General features: G+C 38.1%; 1 protein-coding gene across 6 annotated transcripts in view; it reads right to left on the reverse strand.

Moving 5' to 3' along the window:
• The window catches only part of PATJ (PATJ crumbs cell polarity complex component), a gene marked incomplete at both ends in the record, with an annotated part of 267283 nt that overhangs the window by 217071 nt on the left and 25778 nt on the right, over positions 1-24434 (reverse strand). For all 6 annotated transcript variants that reach the window (XM_084244370.1, XM_084244373.1, XM_084244372.1 and 3 more), the window contains 6 exons: positions 913-1074; positions 5364-5498; positions 13833-13889; positions 16419-16495; positions 22577-22723; positions 23995-24136. In XM_084244370.1, the coding sequence (XP_084100496.1) occupies positions 913-1074; positions 5364-5498; positions 13833-13889; positions 16419-16495; positions 22577-22723; positions 23995-24136 (720 nt within the window). The remainder of the gene's footprint in view (positions 1-912; positions 1075-5363; positions 5499-13832; positions 13890-16418; positions 16496-22576; positions 22724-23994; positions 24137-24434) is intronic.

Consider the following 24434-nt stretch of genomic DNA (forward strand, 5'->3'; position numbering starts at 1 on the left):
AAACCAAGATTAACATACACTTAATTATCTATGATGATAAGATAGTATTAGATAGGTACAAACCTTTAGGAAATCAGGAGACAAGGAAGGGAGGACTGGAGAAGTCAAGACTAGCTATAGCTAACTTTTCTGAGTGCTTTCCACAGACAAGGTATTGCACTAAGACTTTTGCACACATTACTTCATTTCCTTCTCACACAAACTGATGAGGTGGGTAAGTACTAAAAGTATCCTGATTTTTCAGAGAAAGAATGTGAACAGAAAGTGAAGTTATTTGCTCAAAGATTCACAATGATTAAGTGATAGGGACAGCATCAAAATTTGTATATCTTAAAATCCAGATCTTGGAGAAATGGAAGGCTCCATGTACCTAAACTGGTGTAAACTGTATTAAAATAAAGATTTCTGCAAAGTAATATACAAGGGGAAAAAAAAAAGAGCACCAAGAACACAGAAGCATTATTTTATTCTCTAACTTTCTAAAGACTTTTACAGCAATTTTTAGACTTATTTTGAAATTGGCCATAGATCTTTATATTTTTAAGGTTCTGAAAATGGGAAGTCCATTAGATATTCCTCACGCACCAGCATCTTAAACTTATTAAGAGGAACTGAGTCGAAATGGGAGTGAAAACCAATGAGCTCAGGAATTACCAAAAAAAAAATAAAAGCTCCTTTAAAAATCAAAGCGACATTAATGTCACCAAAATTTAAAGGGGAAAAAAAGAGAAAGTTTTATGACATTAAAAGTTACAACTTGAAAAGTGAGGCATTATTGCCTTTGAAAGCTCCTGTAGTTAAACAGAAAGGGGTCAAGTTTTTGTTCCCCACCCTTCATAATGCAATATACTCTTTAGGCCTCCTTGCTGAAATGGGCAAGTCTATGGGAACCACAGGCTTTTCATGCATTACCTCCATCTCAGAAACAGTGGATTCTGTGGGCCTTGGCTCATCTACAGATGCCTCATCATCACATAACCGTCGACAACAAACCAAAGTAAAGGGGGGTGGCACTTCTTTAAGAAAGGAGACTGCTTCTCGGCGAGATTTCCCATAGAGTTGTACACCGTTGACCTAGAAAGATAACAGTAAGTCAGAATTGAGGAGGCACCAAGTAAAAAAAAATTTAAAAAATCTCTTTGCTTACATCAATCTGTCAAAATGAAGACAAAATACTGTCTATTTTTCAAGTAAACAAATTAAGTTGCTATTTTTCTAATAACCAAAAACATTAGAAATCCTTGAAAATTATAAAAATTAAGGGTAAGCTTTTACTGAACTTTGGTAAATAAAGTATAAAAGTAGGGTAAAACTATCACTGGATAAGTGACCAGCCTAATTTTCACACCATATTTCCTCCTTTCTATAACCCATGTTCATCTCTTCTTAAGCACAATGATATCATGGACAGCCTCCCTAAAGCTATTTACACTGTTTTTTATTTCATTAGACCTTCATTACAACTATTAATACTTCTTCTTAGGATGGCAAAAACTGTTCAACTTAAAATGTATAGGGAGTGAAATCTAGGATGCTTGACTTAAAATTTAGTGTTAACTCAAAATTTCTTTCACATCCCAACAATTCCTCATTAACGATGGATGCTACCATCAAAACATTATCTAAATGCCTTATTTTTTTTAGTATATAACAATACTTTGCACCAAAGTTGATTTAAAAAAACAAGTCTCTTCTAATTTTTTATATTTATGATTTTAGCTCTAGGAGCTCTCTCAGTTCTGACTGAAAGTCACTAAAAGCTGATCGGTGATAGTCCTCTGACATTGAGGCATGAATACAATCATAAAGCCAACAAATAATATTTCACATTTGACTATCTTCTTGGAAGGGTTCAATAGTATTACTAGTTTTAAAGGTATTTTTTGGCATGGCATTTATTTCTGACAGGCACAGTGCTAATGTCCAGATAACTGGCAGGGCTGACTTTCCTGGGAGGAACCGATCCAAAAAGTCTGTCATTGCTCAGAAAATCAGAGCACAGTAGGTTGTAGGAAGTGTCCCATCAACAGGGATCTGAGTCCCTAGTCAACTGTCCCTTGAAACCACTCTCAGATCTGTAACATACCAAGCACTTAGCCATCAGGCCAGACATAATCGCCCTGCCTCTTAATTATTTATAAAAAATCACCATATGATAAAGAGACCTCCACATGTTTCAGGGAGCTAACCCTACTGGAAAAGTGAGTTTCATCTTCCAAGACTTTTATGAGATGAAAGGGGTGTGGGAGACAGCAAGTTCAGCAGCAGATGAAAGGTCACTCCTTGAAAGAACTGCAAGTCAATCTTCATATAAAAACAGGCAGGGAGGTACTCATCACTGGTCATACCATGTCCACAGTGCCAACTGTTGTCACAAGCACAGAAAGTTCTAAAATCATCCAAATGAGAAGTAAACTGTACTGAAAATAAATCAAGCAGACATCACTGAAGCAAGAATTCTACCCATATACAAATATTAGTTTGTGTTTCACGTTACTTCAACAAATTAGAAAATCACTTCTCAGGTTTTTATCTTGGAGTACATTTAAATATTTATTTAGCTCATTACTTATTAATTTGAATTGTCTCCAATTATTATAGCAGTGCCTGGTAGTCCTCCTCACTGCTCTCTATTACAAAAGGGATTGGTCACATTTCCCATTACCAACTCCTATCTAAGGGGATTTATGGCTGCTGTAAATAGCTGCTCTGGGCTGAGACTTGGCACAATATTCTAACCCCAAAGCATATTTGTGTTTCTGGTTTTAAGCTCTACGGAGTACATTAAACATACACACTCACACACATACACACACCTCTCCATTCCCCCCCACCCCACCCTTTAAGTTCAGGAGTTTATTTGGCTAACTTTATAGGGATATTTTTTCTATATTTGATTACTCAGAAGAAGCCAATTTTTATTTTAGAGTTCATAATATTTCCCTAGGCCCTTCAACTTGAGACCCTCTTAAGTGCTGTCAAGTCTCAATTATTCAGACTTTGTGATTAGAAAACTCACGCACACGTACACATTTGCAGAGTACATAATATCGTCTAAGTATTGTCCTACTACATTACCTCATTCAGTCTTCACTCATCCAATCCCATAAAGATTGTTTATGCCATTTTCACAGGGATAATATTGCCAATGTCTCCAGTGAGATAATGCTTCATAGTTTACATGGGTGATATTCCATTAGATTCTCACAAATGCATAGTGAGGTGGGCATTTATTGAGGAAGAAAATGATTCTCAAAAAAGTTAAGTGACATGCCAAGGCACACATGGCTCAACTGGGGCAAATTTAGAACCAAAATCAGTTCATGTGACATCCCAAGTTTTCCACCAAAAATCTGTATTTGGGGCTCCCCAGTGGCGCAATAGGTTGAACGCAGCGCCGTGAAGCTGTCCGCAGCCTCTGCAGCACCAGTTCGATTCCTGGCCAGTCAGAGAGATTCCTACATGGCGTGGCAGACCTCTCCTGCCTCACCCGCTGTTCCCCTCAGCAGTGTACTTTGGTCCTTCTGCCTGTTCTGCTCCCTGCTCTGTCTCTGGTGAATTCTCTCACCCTCCTGCGCCTCTGGCCTGTACCCCAGTGCTTGTATAAATAAATAAATCTTAAAAAAAAATCTGTATTTATGAATTCAACAAGTTTTCATGCTCCTTATTCCACCACATTCTAATACCAGATAGTAGGCCCATGGGATCTAATCATGGCTGAGGCATGGAGGAGGCGGCTGATAGCCAGGATCACCTGTACTTGTTCTATTTCAAGCCAGCCAACAAATTTTATCACCTACCAAATATCAATAGTGAATCATACTTAATGTCACTGAAGTGTATACTAAAAATGGTGATAATGGTAAATTTTGTTATAAATATGTTACAATAAAAAGAAAACTATACTAGCTATTACTTACGTTTCCAAACCTCCCAAACAAATACATCTCATCTCTCAATACCTGACAACTATACATTAGAGAAGTGGGCTCTAAGTGATCTCCAATCTACAGATTATCATATGTGACTTCGACAAAGTTATGGCACGCACTCTGCAAATCAAAGATAGACACGATTGAGCACAAATACAAACAAAAAAACCCGTAAGCGACATTAAGAATCAAGTAGGAAGCATACCAATATCACCATATCAACTTACTATATCTTAAAATAGAACTTCAACACTCTACCCTCATTTACTTATGAAAGAATGGGATAACTTAGTCACAGTACTTTTCCTTCTAATCTTGAAATCCAACCTAGAATTCGCAACACACTTCTCTAGATAGCCAGAAATTATTAGAAAAAAATGCAGCTGCATCCAAGAAGGCACTTATTTGCTATCCTTGTCATTCCACTTTCAGCAAACACAAACTTTAGAGAGAAACCTCTATAATCAAGATACATGGGATTCTGATCTTGGCTAAGGCTATTAGGCTAAATTCTATTAAGCCCAACCTAGAATTTCTTGTGTATCTTAAATCTTAACTCTTGTGACAAATCTCTTTTACACAGCCTTCTCTAAGTTTGACCATTCCCCATATCTTTATTGAAGATGTTGAGAAATAGTGTGATGTAATTTTTAAAAACAGTAAAATGGGAGTTAGAAAACTAACATCATTATCCTACCAGTATATAAAGTAGGAAGGTTAGTGCCTCACTTTCTTATCTGTAGAAGTAGACTTTTCAATGTTACTTATCTGTTGTTAGCTACAGAATGGTCCAGTCTAATAAAACCTTTCAGCAAAGTTATAGCAAGCAGAAGCCTTCTAGAATTACTCTGACTGAAGAGAGGTAGGGAAACTGAGAGTGAACTCACTGGAGACTGCCACTTTGGGGTGAGGGAGTTCCAAGGAGACAATATGAAAACCAGTCAATAATACATAAGTCTGTGGCCATTGTTCTCCAATCCTTATTAGAAATCAACAAAACCTACAAATAAGTGCGACCACATGTTGCAAACAAGGGTCAGAGATTAGAGCCTTAGAAAGAACTTTGCTTAAAAGAAAAAATACTAATTATGCTATCAAACTAAAATGGACATTAGCTTCTTAGTATTTGAGATAAAACAGACATACAATTGGTAAAATGATTACCACAGTAAGGTTAATTAACACACCACAGCTCACACTATTACCGTGTGTGTGTGTGTGTAATGAGAAAATTGAAGGTTTCCTTTCTTAACTATTTTCACTTCCAGGAAGCCCTTCCTGATAACTGGGTTAACCATAGTCATCAAGTATTTTTCAATCTAAGAACTCACACTAGCAGTGGTGATACTGTAACTCAGTGGATTTCCGATAAGAGTAGATTTTCTTAAAACTTAAATATTATTGCCCTGGGTCTTTCCTTATAAGTTTTACCTCAAGCAGCTCATCTTCTGGTTGTAGGAGGTTCAGTGTATCAAGAGGACCGCCTGGTACAATTGAAGAGATATAATGGTGCCCATCAAAGGAATCCACTTCCATGCCAAGTCTCAGAGTGTGAATGGGCAGCAGCTGTAGCAAAATACAGAGCAGTAATATTAAACCAAAGGACACATGGACAATTACTCCACCATCAAGCACCATGTTGACATGAAAACCCCACTTCTTGAATCAGACCACCAAAATCCCAAGAGAAAAATAAAGGGAAAGGGCCTCCCTCCCCTGGTGGCACAGGCAGTTGGGCGCAGCACTGTGAAGCTGTCCACAGTCTCTGCAGCGCCAGTTCAATCCCGGCCAGCCAGCGAGAATCCCATGTTGCGCGGCAGACCTCTCCTGTCTCGCCTGCTGCTCCCCTCAGCAGTGCATTTCAGTAGATCTGCCTGTTCTGTTCCCCATTCTGTCCCTGGTGAATCCTCTCACTCTCCCATGCATCTGGCCTGTACCCTGGTTCTTGTATGCATGAATAAATAAATTTAAAAAAAAAATTTATCATGATTTAAAAAAAAAGAAAAAGGGAAATCAATCATATATAAAATATGAAATCATCGATATTCTTGTTCTCACTTCTATTTTCTTTGCAGATTCCCCAGGAATAGAGATACAGACACACAAAGTCTTACTTCATTTCTAAGTGACAGGAGGGTCAGACTTCCTACAGTTCCCAGTTTATACTGTTTCACTTTTCTGCAGGACTTTGCATCCCTTAGAACATCCGAGCTCCTCTTTATTACCCAATTGGCTTTTCTCACACTTCAATAACAAGAAAGAGTCACTTCCAGGAAGCCCTTCCTGATATCTGGGTTAATATGCCTCCATCTGGGGCAAAGACCACCTGTTCACATTTCTATCATAGCTTACAGCAAAATGGGTTTAAAATTCCTATTATTTTGATTGTCTCCCTTTCCCCTACTTGAGTTCAGAGTCTGTATCTTTTCTCTCCATAACCTCTCAGGTGCAAGAACAGTTCCAGGAACTACACATGACCTCATTTAATGTTATTTGAACTAACCCATGAAAAACACTAACTAAATCAAAATGTCCTTTTCCATCTCACCAACTTAAGTGAGAACAATTTCCAATGGGGCAAAGGGATGGGTGTGTAATAAGGGAGGGTACTATTATTTCACTCTAGGATTGATATTGTTGGCTTCAAAGGATACATATAGGCTAAGATAAGAGTCACAGGTTAGGAAACTCTGCCAATGTCAAAGGAAGGAGAGAAATGTTTTATTGTTGCTGACTGCAAAGGTGAAAGCCTTCACCAAACTCCATTCCCTTGAATTTCAAAGATGAAGCTACTGATTTCTCATTGTGGCTGCATAAATTCAAATGTGATCAGTGGTACTAATTATGACTTATACTTCCCATATCAACAGTCACTTACCTAAAAATAAGAAGTACACTTCTAAGTACATACTTGATAAGAAGAAAACACCACACACCTATGGTGACCATAGGACTCTCCCTCATTTTTCCTATTGTCTCTGATCCCTTATCTCTGAACCTGTCACCTTCCCTCAGTCTGCTCCAAGTCCCTAGAGCCCACAGGCCTTCTTCAGAAAACAGATGGGGCTCTGTTTTTCAGACAATTGTGAAATGGCAAGCCGTACAACTGACTAAGAAGACCCCATGACTTAGAATCGGCATGAGGGATGTCTGGTCCCGGGATAATTCTCTGAAAATTAAGTTCTCCTACAATCTATCTCTGGCAATAACATGTTCTAGGACTCTAAATGGAGGTAAAGATTGTTTTTACTCTTGTTCCTGCTCTGTGATTTCTTTCTCACTGCTACCACCTTGTTCTCTTGTCTACTCATTATACCAACTCATGTTTATCAAGCTAGTATTAATTCTGAAATAAGTTTGCTCATCCATGACTGCCAACTCCCTTCCTTCCTTTGTCTGAGTCAAACACTGGAGGATAGCGGTCAGTGGGTCCTCCCCCACAGGTCATCTCCAAGGTGTGCTAACACCCACTTGCAAGAGTAGGTGACTCAATTTTCAGAAATGTTGCAAGCCACTTGTTAAATATAGCCATTGCTGTAAATTAAATTATATAAGGTTACATTTAAATTTTTTAAAATGCAGCAGGTACTCAAAATCTATCACTTCCCAACTGTTTTTACCACATTTCAGTTATGTTGTTGAAGTGACTTCTGTTACTATCTGGTAGAAATTCTATCTAAAAACTCAGAGAATATCAAAGGTGTAAATAACTGAATGAGACAGATGAAAGGTTTGATTTCTTTGGTGGCTAAATATTGCTGGATTAAGTCATTAAATAATCTCCACCAGAGAAGCCTAAAACAAGTACCATTAAGATTCACCTTGCAACTCTGTTTGGTAGCTTTGATGTCATTTGGTAGCTTGAAACCTGCCATGCTGGCAGTATTTATACCAAAGATACCTAGATACCTATAAATGCTTTTGGGGTTTTTTTTGTTTGTTTGTTTTTTTGGGTTTTTTTTTTTTTTTGCATTTTGATAACTAGATCTTTAGCAGCATACCTGGCATCTAGTTCACACACACTATCCCAGAACAGAATTGGGAGTTGGGATCTGGTTCGCACACACTATCCAGCACATATTTATAGAGGGAAAACACATGCAAGGACTCGAGCTAAAAGGCAGAATTATTGGGCGAATGAAAGGAACATTACCTACCCGAGTGGAACTGACATCTCGTGTGGATTATAGACAATAAACAAGCAAGAGGGCAAGAAGACACAAGCAAACAAGTAAACAGCTAATCAACAAGCAAACGAAAAAACAAATAAATACTAATTGTGATGACCAGTATGAAGGAAGCAGGCAGGGGCAGGACATGAGACAGCTGACAGATGCCAACCATCTGGGAAAGTTGGTCAGAGTAGATTTCACAGAGATGAGGACATGTAAGGGAGACTTGAAGAATAAGATTCAGCCCTAACAAACAGCCTGTGGGGAGACTGCTCGTGGGAGGGGAGTGAAAAGATCAGTGCTAAATGTTTGGTTTGAGCACCTGAGTAGATGGTGGCAGTCATTTGTACACAGAAATAAACACCCTGATTAAAAAAAGACATTGTTGTACACACAAAGAAATCTTTCCTACTTATATAATATGCCCCCCCCCCCAAAGGATTAATAAGGGAACAGATTCCAGTCTCCTCTTCAATTCCTTACTAATCGGCTCTATTTACTCGGTTGCTCCCCATTCACCATATCCTTGAAACAGTTGATGTCAGGAATAGACCGAATCTCTGAGGAGCAGCAGAGGCTTACCAAAGGAATATCTTGCCTGCCAGATACAGGATGGTGCCCTTCAAAGGCTCTTCTCCCGATATCTATAAACACCACACACTCCCTAGAAACTTAAACCATGAGCAAAACACACATACTCCATCTTCAATCATGCTGAACAAATAAACCAAAAATGATGTTTATGAAATCTGTCAATCTGAAGGAGGCCTACTTAATATTAGTTCTGAATCAAAATCTGAGTACAGCTGGGCTTCTGAGACTTCATGTTATATTGCTGCAGGCTTCTCCAAGGGAGCAGGACTGTTTAATTACCTGTCCCAGTTGCACTTAGCAACTAAACAAATCAACCGCTTCATCTATCTCTTTTGGTTGTCCACCCTTTTGGTATTCTGAGTCCTTAGAGAACAGAAAGTACTAAAATGACAGGAGTGGGTCCAACAGACACATGATTGATGCCTTCATCACATCATGTTATGCTTTTTGATGCTTATTCAATGAGCTTTGCAGGGTCCTATTTAAAGTGACAAAGTTAATAAGTGACAGACTTTTCATGATCCTGATATGGCAAGGAGAGGATATTCGCAATGTATCCGAGCAAAGTGTGACCACTGTGTGATTACAGTCCATGCTAAATGAAGATCCAGTAAGATCAAGCAAGCTATATGCCTTCAACAGTGAATAGAGACCTGTCATTAAAATAAACTGCAATTCATTCATTTTGCTAAAAACTCTACTTTTAGGATCCTGAAACCATATTGGGAAAAAAAAAATATGTATGTGCGTGCACACACACACACACAAACACACATATTTGCTCAAATAGGAATTTAAATGATGTTGTTTCAGGGAGGGAAACTTCTGGAAAGGAATGATCCAAAGATTTATCAGTGGGGTGGGGGAGGGTACTCCAGAAGAGTTTAACTCAAAATAAAGTAAGACCCATAATTGGGTCTTATAAAATACACACACATACTCAGTGAAGATATTAAATGATGATTTATGTTTAAAGATTAGGGAGAAATACTTAGCAAATTTACCACAAATAATGTACTTTCCAAGACTGAGGCTACAACTTTTATACCAATGATAAAATATAGCATAATAGCCCCCAGAAAGGTGCATTTACTCAGAAGTTGTACAAGATAATCAATTCATTAATTTGATTTATATTAGTCCTTCGCCCATCTAATTAATTCTAAATGTTCAAAAACACACCGTATTTATGTATACTGAATGTATATTGAAGATTCCCTTTAGGCACATAATACCCAGGTCAAGCACCACTTGCCCATTTATCATTTTAGATTTTTTTACCTGCCTGGTCAATGTGATATTTGAGCCTCTGACATCTGACCTAACAGTTTGCAGTTATGACCAACTCTTTCTCCACTTGTGCACTTGGCACGTCCTCCACTGGTATCTCCACTGCTATTTCTCCAAATCCATTATCCAGAGTATAGTTCAAATGCCATCCCTCTCAATAAGCCTCCATCCTCTGCCTTAAAGAAGTGATATCTCCTTTCCTCAATTTATTTGAGACATTTTAGCAAGACCAGAACAATTCTCAATGGAATAGGTAAGAAAGGGAACACAATTTCCTTTATGGGCCTCACTCCAAACCTATAGAATCAGCATATTGGTCAGAAAAAACAAAACAGGACAAGGATTTTGAAAAAAACTCCTTCAATGTTTCTGAAACATTGCCCTAGTAGAAAATTGTTGTCACCACAGGTTTCCCCCGCTATGTGAAAGGAGGTTATTTTGGGGATCTGGAAATGCTATTAGTTTATATAGAACAAATTTTAAATTTCCAGACCCTAAAACTAACCTACAAATAGGAATGCTCTGCTTTTGGGTAGCAGAGGAAATCTAGATAGTCATTTGATTCTTGTCTTGTGTTCTATACTCAAAAAAGAGACAAGCAAAGTATAAAACTACACACTTGAGAACTTGTGACAGTTGTCTTAGGTTGTCTCTGGTGAAGAGAACAAGGGCACTGGAATGGGAAGGTAACTTTTTTCTGTGGTACATACTTCTGCAAACTTAAATTTTATGTCCTGCCCATATATTATCAATTCAAAAGAAAAGGGAATGGCACAGGTTTAGAAGTCAGATAATGCTTGATTTGTTTCCTCACTTGCCACTTACTAGCAGTATGTAGCCTTTTGAAAAAAAAAAAGATCTGGTTTACTTATGCATACAAGAACTGGGATGTAGGCCAGAGGTGCGGGGTGGGTGGGGGAGAGGGGGTGACAGGAGTCACCAGAGACAGAGTGGGGAGCAGAACAGGTGGATCAATTGAAATACACTGTTGAGGGGAGCAGAGTTTAAGACAGGAGAGGTCTCCTGCACCATGTGGGTTAGCTTCCTGGTTGGGGATTAAACTCATGCTGGAGTGGCTGGTGATAGCTTGATAGTGCTGAGACTTAACCCCTTGTGCCATCAGGGAGGCCCTGCATGTAGTCTTAAGCAAGTCACTTTACCTGCCTGACCTTCAGTTTCCATGTATCATAAATGGGAAGGAGGAAATAGTCACTGAGCACTAAAGTTGTTGTGAGAAATAAAGTATATATCCTAAGAAAAAAATGGACCCTGGTAACCACAGATAATCTCAACTTCTAGAGGACAAAGTATTTCCCAATGCCTTAAAAAAAATATTTGCTCACAGAGAATTAAAGGGAAATGTTTTCATATCCTCTGGTTCAGAAAACATAATTCAGGAAAGAAATAAAGTAAAAATTGTTAGTCTATCCTGTCAAAACCAGAGAACAGGACCTGGCATTTTTGGTTCCCAAGGCAGGGGTATTACTAATGCTTATTCCATATTACAATTGATGGCCAGCAAAAAGGTCACTGAAATGTGCTTAATGCTTCTCCCGCACAGTGCTGTGATTATCTTAATAGTAAACACTTGCCAAGAAAGCCATCCCTAAAAGTGCAAGTCTCCCCAGATGCGGGAAAACTGCTCTGGTGTCATGATTAACAGCTTCCTAGAAGCAGGGCAGCTAATGCTTAAGCCACTGTAAATTGCTTTCGCCTCCCTCTTTCCCCACAACTCCATCACCTAGGAAGAAAACCTTATCTGTTAACACTGGCCCATAATATATGAAGATGCTTCTTGAATCATTCCTTTGAGGGGAGATATGGGGTGGTAACCAGACTGATCATCTAAAGGCTGCTTGGGAACACCAGCTACAGCCATGGAACTCAGCTTTCTTTTTTTTTTTTTTTAAAGATTTATTATGCATACAAGAGCTGGGGTACAGGCCAAAGATATGGTTGGGTAGGGGGCGGGGTGAGAGGATTCACCAGAGACAGAGTGGGGAACAGTTAACAGGCAGACTGACCCAAGTACACTGCTTAGGAGAGCAGCGGGCAAGTCAGGAGAGGTCTGCTGTGCCATGTGGGTAGCTCCCTGGCCAGCCAGGGGATTAAAATTGTGCTGCAGAGGCTGCGGACAGCTTCACAGGCTGCATCTTAACCTTTGTGCCACGAGGGAGGCCCGGGAACTCAGCTTTCTTAATCAAAAAGCTAAAGGAACAGAGGAAAAACCTAAAACCTGACTTCTGTCTGTGACACTACCTGCTGAAAACCTTCCTCTGGTGTTACCTGGCGTGAAGAATAAAGCTCAGTCCCCTCAGCATGAATCTCGAGGCCCTGCAGCAACTGGTTTTTACACCAATTTCATTTAACAAGGTTCTACTCTTCATTTAGTTTGACCCAGACAGTCCCAAACATGTAACAGCCACTCCTCCCCCACATAGCCACCTCTATCACAGGTGCTTTATCTGACATTTACCTGTTTCACTCCCCACATTCTTTTTTAATTTTTTTTTGAAGTATCACTGTATTACAGCTTTGTTAATATTTTGACAATATAGGATTTCTCTCTGTGCTATGCTTGCTATATGTAGTTCTCCCACCACCAAAGCGCCCATAGTCCTTGGCCATAGTCTTCATGCTCTTCCCCCTCCCCTGCCACAGTTCTCATCCCTCCCTTCTTGGATGCTTCAGATCTGTGGTCAGTTTTCAAGTACTGGCTATACAGTTTATCTTTGTTTCACCCTTTGTTTGATTTCTCTATATTCCATATATAATTGACACCATTAGAATATCTCACTAACTTTACCTCTTGCATTGGTATTAATAGTATTTTTGTATATTCTGTTAGTTTCAGTATCAATGTAAATTTGTCTCCTAAAAAGAAACTGGGGCTATCTTTTGTCTTTGTGCTGCCCTGGAATGGTGAAATACAGCTGAGAAAACTCAACTTTTCAAGACTTGGGAGCATTGTGTCATGAAGCCATTGGGTTGCCCCAGGTTCATTATTTTTGTAGAGGGACTCTTCTACAACTTTTTCTCATTTCTTATTTGGAAATTTATCTGGAGAGTCTATCTCTATTGGAATAAATTTTGATGAATTTAAGAAAACTCATTTTGAATATTCCATGTGACAGCAGAATTTAATCTGGGCTCAGCTCAAATACCCCATGTGGGATTGCTGTATGAATCTGAAACTATTCTGACAGAAAAACCTTTCCTTTCTCAATACTTGTTGAAAAAAATCCACCTAAAAGGCTTTTCTAAGTTTTAATTACCCTGTTCTGAATATTCAGAATAGGAAGTACAAAATTAATTTACAGTGAAAGGACACTCTAAGTGCTGGGAAATACTCTAAGTTTCCTTTTGGCATGTTATTAGAAATAAAGCTATCACAATTTTTTTTTAAGTTGAAGAAAAACATTGCCTGTACTCAGAAGATGAACTACTTCTCTGCCCTAAGCAGCTAGACCTGAAAGATTCTTTAAAGTCTATTATTTGTGGTCTTGACTTTCAACAAACATTTTAAAAGGATTTATAATAGCTGAAAGGTTACTCAGTACAATATTATGCACTGATTTACATATGGGAAAATCAGTTAAACTGGGTTCTTGGCTTCTGGAAGTGGCACAAGGGATACTGCCTACCCTCCAGCCCCTCATTCTTCCCAGGCACGTCTAACATTACATTTTGGAAGACTGAAAACCCACCATGATTTCAGAAAATACCTATGACTAAATACTGGAAAGTTTAGATCACATCACTGATTTAAATTCTTTAAGAAAAACTTATAGAAATGCCTTCAAATAATAAAAAAACTGATGATATTCTTTAAAATAATGCTTACCTTAGAATATTTCTGTAACTCAGCATCATCTGCAATCTGTGTGTCCAAAGTAGCAACCTAAATTTACAAGAAAAATTAATTTAAATATTTGTAAAAAAGTAACTTTATATCTTTCTGTGTTTTTAGAAGAATTTATAGAACCTATATATTGATCACTCCATCTGATCTGACCTGCATTCTAATGGCTTTTCAATATTTCTGAAATCTCTAAGAATGTAAAATTTTAAAGAATGTTTGCTTTTTTTGTTGTTATTGTCCTCCATAGCAATCTTTTCTCCAAAATTCTTCAAAAGCCTTAAAGAGAAAGTGATGGGCAATACATATGCTATTTTTAAAACTTCAAGATCCCTAAAATTTTAATATAATTATCCATTATATTGAAACCATAAATGTTCTACTCTTGACAAAATCAAAAGAACAGTTATTTTCATTTTTAATTTCAGACCTTAAAACAAAATTTGCAAGGTCAGTAATGTCAGATGAGCTTGGAAAAACTGAAGCATCTCACTTTCCACAGCAAGTTCAAATAATTTCCCTAAGAGAAACAGCTGGCAAAGACATGAACAGAAAGATCTGAATTGGCGGGAATCTTAGGGACTACTTAAAAGCATTTAATCCTGGCCTAAAAATATATTGTTCTAAGTTTCATAGTGGATGTGCACACAAGTGAATTCCTTGCAAGCAAATACTGATGATTTGCATCTGTAAGTAGTTAATAAAATACGGTGCACCTAAATGGGAGAGGCTAAGTTACATAATCATCCATCTAAAACTCTAAAATTACTGCATTTCAGCTAAGTAGAATCTGGAAGAAATAGGGAACACTGGCGTGTTTGCACTAATTCGTTCATCTTGTATAGCTTCTTTTTCCTGCTCCTCATCCCTCAGAATGTTACAACTTAATGAATTAGAATTCTTATTAGAAGAAAGACAAATACAAATGATTTCACTCGTGATAAATATAAAGAACAGACAAAACTAAACCTTAATAGGAATCTGAATTGAAGGTAACAGAGAGAATGGGGCTCAATTAAATGTGGCGGAGGATTACGGGTGCTTTGGTGGTGGGTGTGGTATGGAAACATATATCTGAATAAGTATGAACCTGTATCCCTAAAATATATACAATGTATAAACCAATGTTACCTTAATAAAAATAACAATTTTTAAAATGCTTCAAATTCTGTCTTCCTCTTCTAAGTGTTATGTTATGACTTTACCAAACAATAAATGAATTTTGGAAGGATAGTTGTAAGAAGGATAAAATTCGAACGAAAAAGAGGCCATCACAAAACTGGCGATGGATAAATACAGCATATCAAATTACTATGAATGTCAAACCACTAAAGACCTTAGAAAAGGTCTTTTGCCAGTGACAAAACAGCATTTGGTGGGCCTCCCCGGTGGCACAGTGGTTGAGTGCTGGGTTGAGAAGCTTCCCGCAGCCTCTGCAGCACTGGTTCCGTCCCCGGCTACTCCCCGGCCACCAGAGGAGGGTCCCGCATGGTGCGCAGACCTCTCCTGCTGCCCGTGCTCCCCTCAGCAGTGTACTTCGGTCCTTCTGCCTGCTCTGCTCCCTGCTCTGGCTCTGGTGAATTCTCTCGCCCTCCCGCGCTTCTGACTGTACCTAGTGCTTGTATAAATAAATAAATAAATCTTAAAAAAAAAAAAAAAAAAGAAAAAAACAGCATTTAGAGTCTATGAAGCAGCAGCAGTCTCTGAGAAGTGACATACAAGTACAAAATTAGCAAGAAGACTAAGCATGGGCCTTTCAAATTTATCTTAATGACACTGGAAAATTTCTGACAATAGATAGTGGTTGCATATTCTGAACCAAAAAGAGTAAAAAAAACCTCCAACCAGTCAACAAGTACTAATGGCAAACATATGTAAGAAAATGTGACTGACAATAGAAGTTTTAAAGAATTTTTTATTACTAATGCATTTAGTGAATACTGTCGAGGCTTTCCTAAGCAGTTTTTTACTTTCATGTGAATTCATATGGGGAAATGTAATCAATTCCTTACTCAATGAATCTAACAACAGGTGAAGGGAAGTGTAATGGACCACTGGCACCATAAACTTATAACTAACTGAAATTACTTCCTGTTCTTCCAAATACATTTGATAATCATTCTTTCATTTTTCACATAAAACTGTAAGATTCTTTGTGAAACATAGGACTAATATCCACAGCCCTTTCAGTATACAATAAAACAAACAGATCATAAAAGCAATCATAAAAATGCCAGCAATTTTAAGCAGCTGATACAGGTTATAAATTTAAAGGCAAGCCTCTCTCTCCTAACATTTTTCTGTCTATTATCAACTTAAATGGTTGTAATATCTACTGAGTGTCTGCTAATTGTAACTGAAACTTGTGTGCAGACCTAGACCTTATTATTCTTACAGCTTAAAATGCTTTAAAAATTTTTTTTCAATTGATCCAATAAGGAAGAAAAGCAAGAGAGAAAGGTAAAAGCAGGAGGGCTATTCTTTGACCCCTCTCATTTCTTTAAAGTGCAGTATTAGAAACTTGACATGAAATGAGACATGAGTGTTTTTTATTAGAAGATTTTAACATACCATTACTTCATAATCATGGCCCAACAGGTTTTCCCATCTGGATTTCAACTCATTTTCAATAGAGTCTGGGGCTTTTTCTGGATTAAAAAAAAATGTTGAAGCTACCGTGAGCCAAACATACTTAACTACTAAATTCTTCAATAACAGTACAGTTCCAGTAAGTAAGGGGAAATGAATAAAAAGGAAAATACATTAATTTAAATCTACTAGGTAAAGTAAATCAGAGGTGACTTATAAGACTAATGTAAAATGAAAAAACCAACTGTGACCCAATTATGAAGGGGGCTTTTTGTTAAAGAATATTTTAAAGAGAAGAGGAAATTATCAGTTATAAATGAAATTTGAATTATATACACTTCATATATAAACAACCTGTAGTTTACAGGGAAAAATGAATGTAGCTTTGCTTTATAATAGGTAGGAAAAACAAGGATTTAATTTTAATGTTAAGCCAAAATAAAGGCTCTTCTGGCTTCATTCAAATAATGAGTTGCATGAGTCTTGATATAAGAGAAACTTTGGTTTTACTTTGGTCTTTTGTGGCTACTTGGTTATCATACCTTTATGATTTTTTACTTGAGGGCAATATCACCTCTTTTGAATAGGCAAAATTATTTTAAAGAGCTAAGGCAGATTCTAAGTGCCCTGTTTGACCTCTATAAAATCTCTGAGAATAGTATACATTTCATAGTCTGAACAATGCTTAATGGGCAAAAATCAAAGTACTAAATCCATAACTTCAAATACCCATAGCAGTAGCAGAAAATAAATAAACCTCCACCTTTTCAAAAATAAGTTTAAGATAAACTCTATCATAAGATTGAACAAGTCACGGAACATTTATCACAACTGATATAACCATCTGCCTGAAATCAAATGTAATTTGCAGTATCAGCTCTTCTAGCCTTCAGCATGGAGAGCTCATCTTGGGTGCATATAATGCTTAATTGCATTCTTCAAATTATTAAGTAAAACAGGCTAACCTCAGAAATCAGAGACTAAAACTAATGAACACTAAAGAACTTAAACTACTACATTTATAAAAGAATATCCATGAAATAACCACATTAACTGAAAGGTTAGATTACATTTAGCAGATAACAAAGATCCTATTAAAAATAAATTATACGGTGGGATCAACATGGCAGCGAGGAAACGCTGCGAGTAAGATCTCCCATTAAAAAAAAGTTAATAGGGAGGAAAAGCGGCAGGTCCCAGTAAGAACTGGTACACGGAAGATAAACGGGCGATTCCAGCAAGCTACCCGAAGAAGAAAGTTGCCATAAAAGAGGACTAGAAGGGAGGAAAGCTCAGAACCCTGCTACCCTCCCCCACCCACAAAGTCTGCACTCTCTGGCGAACAGAAAGGAGGAAAAAATAAAAAAACTAAAACAACCAACAAGAACAAACTACACATCAAGCAGGACTGTGAGTGGAAAGGAACTATTTCAGCCACCACACCCCATGGTGGAGTTGTGGAGAACCCTGCAGGATTCGCCCTGGAGGTGAGCGAGAAAAACAAAGACTCCCAGAGACCTACACACAGCCCCAGGCCAGGCGGTAAGCTTGTGCGGAAAAGTGGGCGCTTGAAAAGCATATGCGGATCTCGGCTGCCCAGGCCCCCACGCCTACGACCTAGGCTTGCAGAGAGACGCGCTGGGGCCCTCACTGAGGTGAATGTCCCTCATTGAGTAATCAGAAACCAGGCGCCAGGACACGGGAGCGGGGTGCAAAAGGTGCCATTTCTGCGGACACTGAACTGGGCTACAGCCCGCGCTCTGGACCTGAGGGCTTTGGAACTGAAACCCAGGGCACGAAATTCAGGGCATGGGATCCCCACGACAGTGGGGCACAAGGCAGACACACCCCCCCAAAGCCGTTGAGGCTTTCCCCACCACTCCGACTCTGTTCCCCTGTCCCACTGGGGAAAAAAAAACAGCTCCCCAAGGACACTAGGAGAGATCTCTGGCACCACCTAGTGACCAGAAAAAAATCACGAACACGCCATAGAATAGGGACCTTTCTTCAATAAAGACTACTTGACACCTGCAGAAGGATCCCAGAGGAGCCAGAGGTGAGCTGGGAAGTTCCCTCATGCCAGGCCCCTTCTGGCCAGCAGTCCAAGCCCAGAGGGGGAGCGGGCACCCAAGGCCGGGGCAGACCTGGTACACAGGGGAGTGCGTACCCGCATCGCCTTTTTAAAACAGGGACCTTTCTTCAGTAAAGACTGCTTGAAACCGACAGAAGGCTCCCAGAGGAGCCAGAGGTGAGCTGGGAAGTTCGCCCACGCCAGGCCCCTTCTGGCCAGCAGTCCAAACCCAAAGGGGGAGCAGGCACCCTGGGCTGGGGCAGACCAGGCACGCATAAGAATGTGCCTGTATCCGAATCACCATGTTAGAACAGGGACCTTTCTTCAGTAAAGTCTGCTTGAAATAGGCAGAAGGCTCCCGGAGGAGTCAAAGGTGAGCTGAGAAGTTCGCCCAAGCCAGGCCCCTTCTGACCAGCAGTTCGAGCCCAGAGTGGGAGCGGGCACCCACAGACGGGGCAGATCCAGCATGTGGGAAAGTGTGCCTGTCTCCGAATCGCCATTTTAGAATAGGGACCTTTCTTCAATATAAAGACTGCTTGAATCTGGCAGAAGGCTCCCCGTGGAGCCAGAGGAAAAGGTTACTTGCACAGTCAGAGGTGAGCTGAAGGCCCCCACAAGCCCAGTCCCATCTGCAAGAGGTGAGCTGAAGGCCCCCACAAGCCCAGTCCCATCTGGCAGGAAGACAGAGCCCAGAGGCGGATCCAGAGATTTGGAACCCAGAGTGCAATCCAGCTGCTCCACCTCCAGGGAAGTCTGTGGGACTTCAAGATGCACCTTTGTAACTAAACACAGGAGGAGAGATTCTGTGACAGTGACCATTAACATACTCAAAGTACCACTGACTCACTAGACTACTGGCATAACAGTTTTGACTCTTTTGGATTGTCAGTTTCTGAAACTCCTGAAAGAACACACCAAAAAGATGCCAGCCAGTACCAGCAGCACAGTGTCCCAACGCATAAGGCAAATTAGAAGACAGGCAGCAGGGAAAAGAAAAACTCAAAAACCACCCACCAGCTTGCAACTACGGTGACTTGGAAGAAATTCTGAGCCTTCCAGAAAAAGAATTTAAAATTGCCATGATGAAAAAACTGATGGAAGTCATTAAGGAAAACAACGCTCAGAAGAATGAAATTGAGTCCCTAAAGAGGGAAATGAAGGAAATGCAGGAGATCAAAGGATTAACAGAAGAGCTAAAGAATGCTGGGAAAAGCAGTGATAACAGAATAGAGGAAATGGAAGAACGAATAAGCACTCTCGAAGACACAGAAATAAAAAGAACCAAAACAGAAAAGGAAAGAGAAGTACGAATGAAAAAGACTGAAGAAAGACTTTGGGAACTATCTGACTCCATGAGGAAAGGAAATATAAGAATTATAGGAATCCCAGAAGGTGAGGAGAGAGACCTAGGAACAGAGAAAATATTCAAGGAAATAATTGAAGAGAATTGAAGAAAAGAAATAATAAAAAGAAAAAAAAAAAGGGAATGGAGGCATCACACTCCCAGACTTCAAACTATACTACAAAGCCATAATCATCAAAACTGCATGGTATTGGAACAAGAACAGACACACAGACCAATGGAATCAAGTAGAAAATCCAGAAATAAACCCACAGATATATGGTCAACTAATCTTTGACAAAGGAGCAAAGAATATGCATTGGAGCAAAGAGTTTGTTCAATAAATGTTGCTGGGAAAACTGGGTTGCTACATGCAAAAGAATGAAGCTTGACTACTACCAAACACCATGCACAAAAACCAACTCAAGATGGATTAAAGAACTAGACATAAGACCTGAAACCATAAAATACATAGAAGGAAATATCTATGTAGTGTGATATGCACATCAAAGACATGTGCATATCAAAGACATGTCTTGCACATGATATGCATATCAAAGACATCTTTACAGACACATCTTTACAGACACATCACTCAAAGCAGTGATAGTGAAGGCAAAGACCAACAGCTGGGACTACATCAAATTAAAGAGCTCTGCACAGCAAAGGAGACAATAACAAAAACAAAGAGAAACTCCACCGACTGGGAGAACATTTTTGCACACAACACTAATGATAAAGGACTGATCACAAAAATCTACAAATAGCTGATGAGACTCAACAAAAACAAAGAAAATAATCCAGTCAAAAAATGGGCAGAAGAGCTAAAAAGAAACTTCTCTGAAGAAGAAATACAAATGGCCAATAAGGGACCAGGAAAATGAATAACTATAAGAAAGTGAAAATCAAAATCAACATACAACTATGAACCAGAGACACTCTATGGGTGGTGGGGGGCGGGGAGGGGAGGGATTGGGGTCAAAATAAGGGGATTGCAATTGTATGGGGAATATAAAAATAAAATTTATTTTAAAAAAATTCCAATAAAAGATTCTTAATATGAATGAAAAAAAAAAGTTCAACATCACTTGTAATCAGGGAAATGCAAATCAAAACTACAATGAGATACCATCTTATACCAGTGAGAATGGCACATATTAAAAAAACTAGCAACAACAAATGTTGGCGAGGTATGGAGAAAAAGGAACTCTCCAGCACTGTTGGTGGGAGTGCAAACTGGTCCAACCACTATGGAGAGCTGTGTGGAGATTTCTTGACCTACTAAACATAGAGCTTCCATATGATCCAGCAATTCCACTCCTAGGTATTTACCCAAAGGACACAGAAACATCAATTCCAAAAGCACCTGCACCCCTATGTTTATAGCAGCACTATTTATAATAGCTAAGCTTTGGAAACAACCCAAATGCCCAAAAATAGATGACTGGATCAAGAATATGTGGTACATATACACCATGGAATATTACTCAGCATTCAATAAAGATAAACACATGCAATTTGCAACAGCATGGATGGAGATGGAAGGGATCATGCTCAGCGAAATAAGCCAGAAAGAAAAAGAAAAATACCGGATGGTCTCACTCATAGCAGGAATCTAGAAAACTTAAATAAGGGACCAGGAAAAAGAATAACTATAAGAAAGAAAATATCAAAATCAACAAACAACTATGAACCAGAGACACTCTATGGGGTGGGGGGCGGGGAAAGGAGGGAATGGGGTCAAAATAAAGGGGTTGTAATTGTATGGGGAATATAAAAATAAAATTTAAATAAAATACATAAATTAATTAATTAAAAATAAATAAATAGTATGATAATCTCAAACAATTATTTCAACAGCATGAAAGAACTAACTTCATAGCAGCTGGAAAATTTTGGTCTAACTTTTAAGCTGAAATAATATATACTCATGAAGGAATAAATATAGTGAGAATGATTCAAAAAGAGCAGGTAAAATTACAATATACTTGGGTCAAAATGAATAAGGCAAATTGTCAAATTACAGAAGTTTTTAAACCTGAATGAAGGGTTAACTCCTTTAATCAGTCCATTCTTTCCTAAAACAAGACAACTGAAATTAAAAGCCAAAATTTCTCTGAAACGTTAAAAGTTAAGGATTTCATTTCATTCAACAGACAAGTCTTTCCTGAGTAGTACTATGCAGGGAATTGCATGAGACTATTATTTAATATGCTTGCAGAACAGAGTTTGCTACTACAATAGCAAAGTTATCAAAGTACAAGATCAAAAGTTAAAAAGTACAAATGTACAAAGTTGCACATCAATTAAAAAGAAAATTAAAGGGTCAACATATAGCAACCTGACCATCTGAAACATACAAAAATACATACATTATTCATAGTTATGGTAAAAATAGCTATTGTTTACAAATAGCTATAGGTCTATAGCTATATTAATAATATACAAGCTTAAATATGCTTAAAATGCCGACCAGATTAAAAACTAGTTATCACACACGCCTTAAAACACATTCAAAACTAATAAAATCATACAAAGATTAAACAATATGCTTAGTTCCCAAATGCCACAACTATTAAGAAGTTGATACTAAGAATATCATACTATTTCATAATTCAAAAATTCCTCTAATATTCCTCACATTATATTAACTCTTAAGAGAAAATGGCCAACAAATAATAAAATCGAGTTACTCCAACTGCTCTGAATCACATGCTTTGTGCCTACCCAATTTTTCTACAGCTTGCACGTTGTCATTTTTAAAATTATCCAGTCTTTCTTCAGAATCCCCATCTTCATCATCCAAATTTGTTTCTGTTTCCACTGCTCCAGAGAGAAAGAGGGTTGGTGTTTTTGGTGGTTCTACAACAGTTCCTAAAAAACAGAACTGCTAAGTTGAATCTCTAGCAGCTGAATACCATATTTAAGCTTATTCCACACTTCTATGTTCCTGTTTCACAACCTCATTACAAACATCTCAGGTAACTTTCACATACGATTCCTTTATTTAAAATGCCATGTGTGATATCAATTCCTTAAGAAATAAACTGCTGGTAATATTGAAAAGAACATGGAAATAGGCAGTAGAAAGAGAAAAGCAAGGTAAAGTTCATGACAAAGCAAGAATAATATAACTATGAAAAAGAAAAAGAACACAAGGGTCTTCTGCTAGGGTTCTATGTGATTGTTACTATGCTGGATAGGAAACAAGACAAGCTGGTCCCACTGCTGTGGACTCTCCCAGGTTGACATGACATCATCATAATATAATAAACTACACATAGGTAGCCTCACAAAAAGGAAGAGAATTGAAGAGAATTAGCCTGGTTGCATAGATGTTAGAATATCCAAAAATTTAATTCTCAAGCATGCAAGCTAACTATGTATCTCTCTGATAGAAGAAAGGTTGAACAACAGTCATTTTAGGTTATTTTTTAAATAATCACTTGTTATTTAAAAGTATTCTTACAAAAAAAAAAACAAAACATGAATCTAAGGCATCAGAGTTATATAGTCATCCATTTAAAATTGAATATGCATTCCCATGATCGTCAAAGTTTGTTGGTCTGAACACTTGAACTTGATAATTAAAAAATGATGTGCATACAATTATGCTTTTGTATAATGAAAATTTACTATTCTTATAATCAAAACAACAAATATCTTACAAATAAAAATGTTTTTTAACAGAAATCAATGTTTGATTTTCTCGCCATATTTCAAAAAGTAAATAAAAACACTAGAATCAAATATATTGTTAAGTGATATGAAACTTGAAATTCGCAAAATGTCAATGCATTAGACAGATGAGAGCCTCTGAACAAAAGGTATCAAAACTATATTATTCAAATGTAGGTAATTAATGAAATTTGGAAGCTTTTTGGGAAAAAATATTTCCATCTCCATTTAGAAAAGCTCTTAAGAGTTTAATGCATGTTAGGGTTCATGAGCCAACACTTGGACTGACACATATAATAGGTAAAGAGAGCTGTTTCCATGCACAAATGAGATGATTCACTTCTCTATCACTACATTACATGAGGTGGGCAGTTTTTCCTTTCCAGACTCACAAGCAACTTCCATAAAGGAAATATTCTTCTAAACCCAAACAACCTGGTAGGAAGAGGGACAGCAGAATCCATTACCTCTGTCCAAGGGCCTTTCATGTAGAGGAGCAGATGAGAGTGTCTTCTTTCGAACTAATGTCAGGTGAACCACTTCTCCTGCATTTCGTAATACTTCAACGACTTCCTGATTGGCAAAACCTTGAATATTCACTCCATCCACCTAGAAATTAAGAGACAAATTAAACAATTTTCAAGTTAGCTACTATTTTTAATTCTGGCAAAGCAGAATAAAAATTAGGCAACTCATTGTACTCCAAAAAACACTGCATTGCTTTACTCACTTATTCCAAAAATATCTGTATTTTTGAAGAAGGATACAAGACGAATAATAAAACATGCTGAAACACTTCCTGGAAAAACTAAAAAGCAAATTCAAATCTGTACTCTTAAGTCACACATTTCAACTTATATCCTGAGAGAGATAAATAGGCATTATTCTCTGATGCTATATAATATTC

This window comes from Talpa europaea (genome assembly GCF_964194135.1).
Source record: "Talpa europaea genome assembly, chromosome: 9".
Classification (NCBI taxonomy): Eukaryota; Metazoa; Chordata; class Mammalia; order Eulipotyphla; family Talpidae; genus Talpa; species Talpa europaea.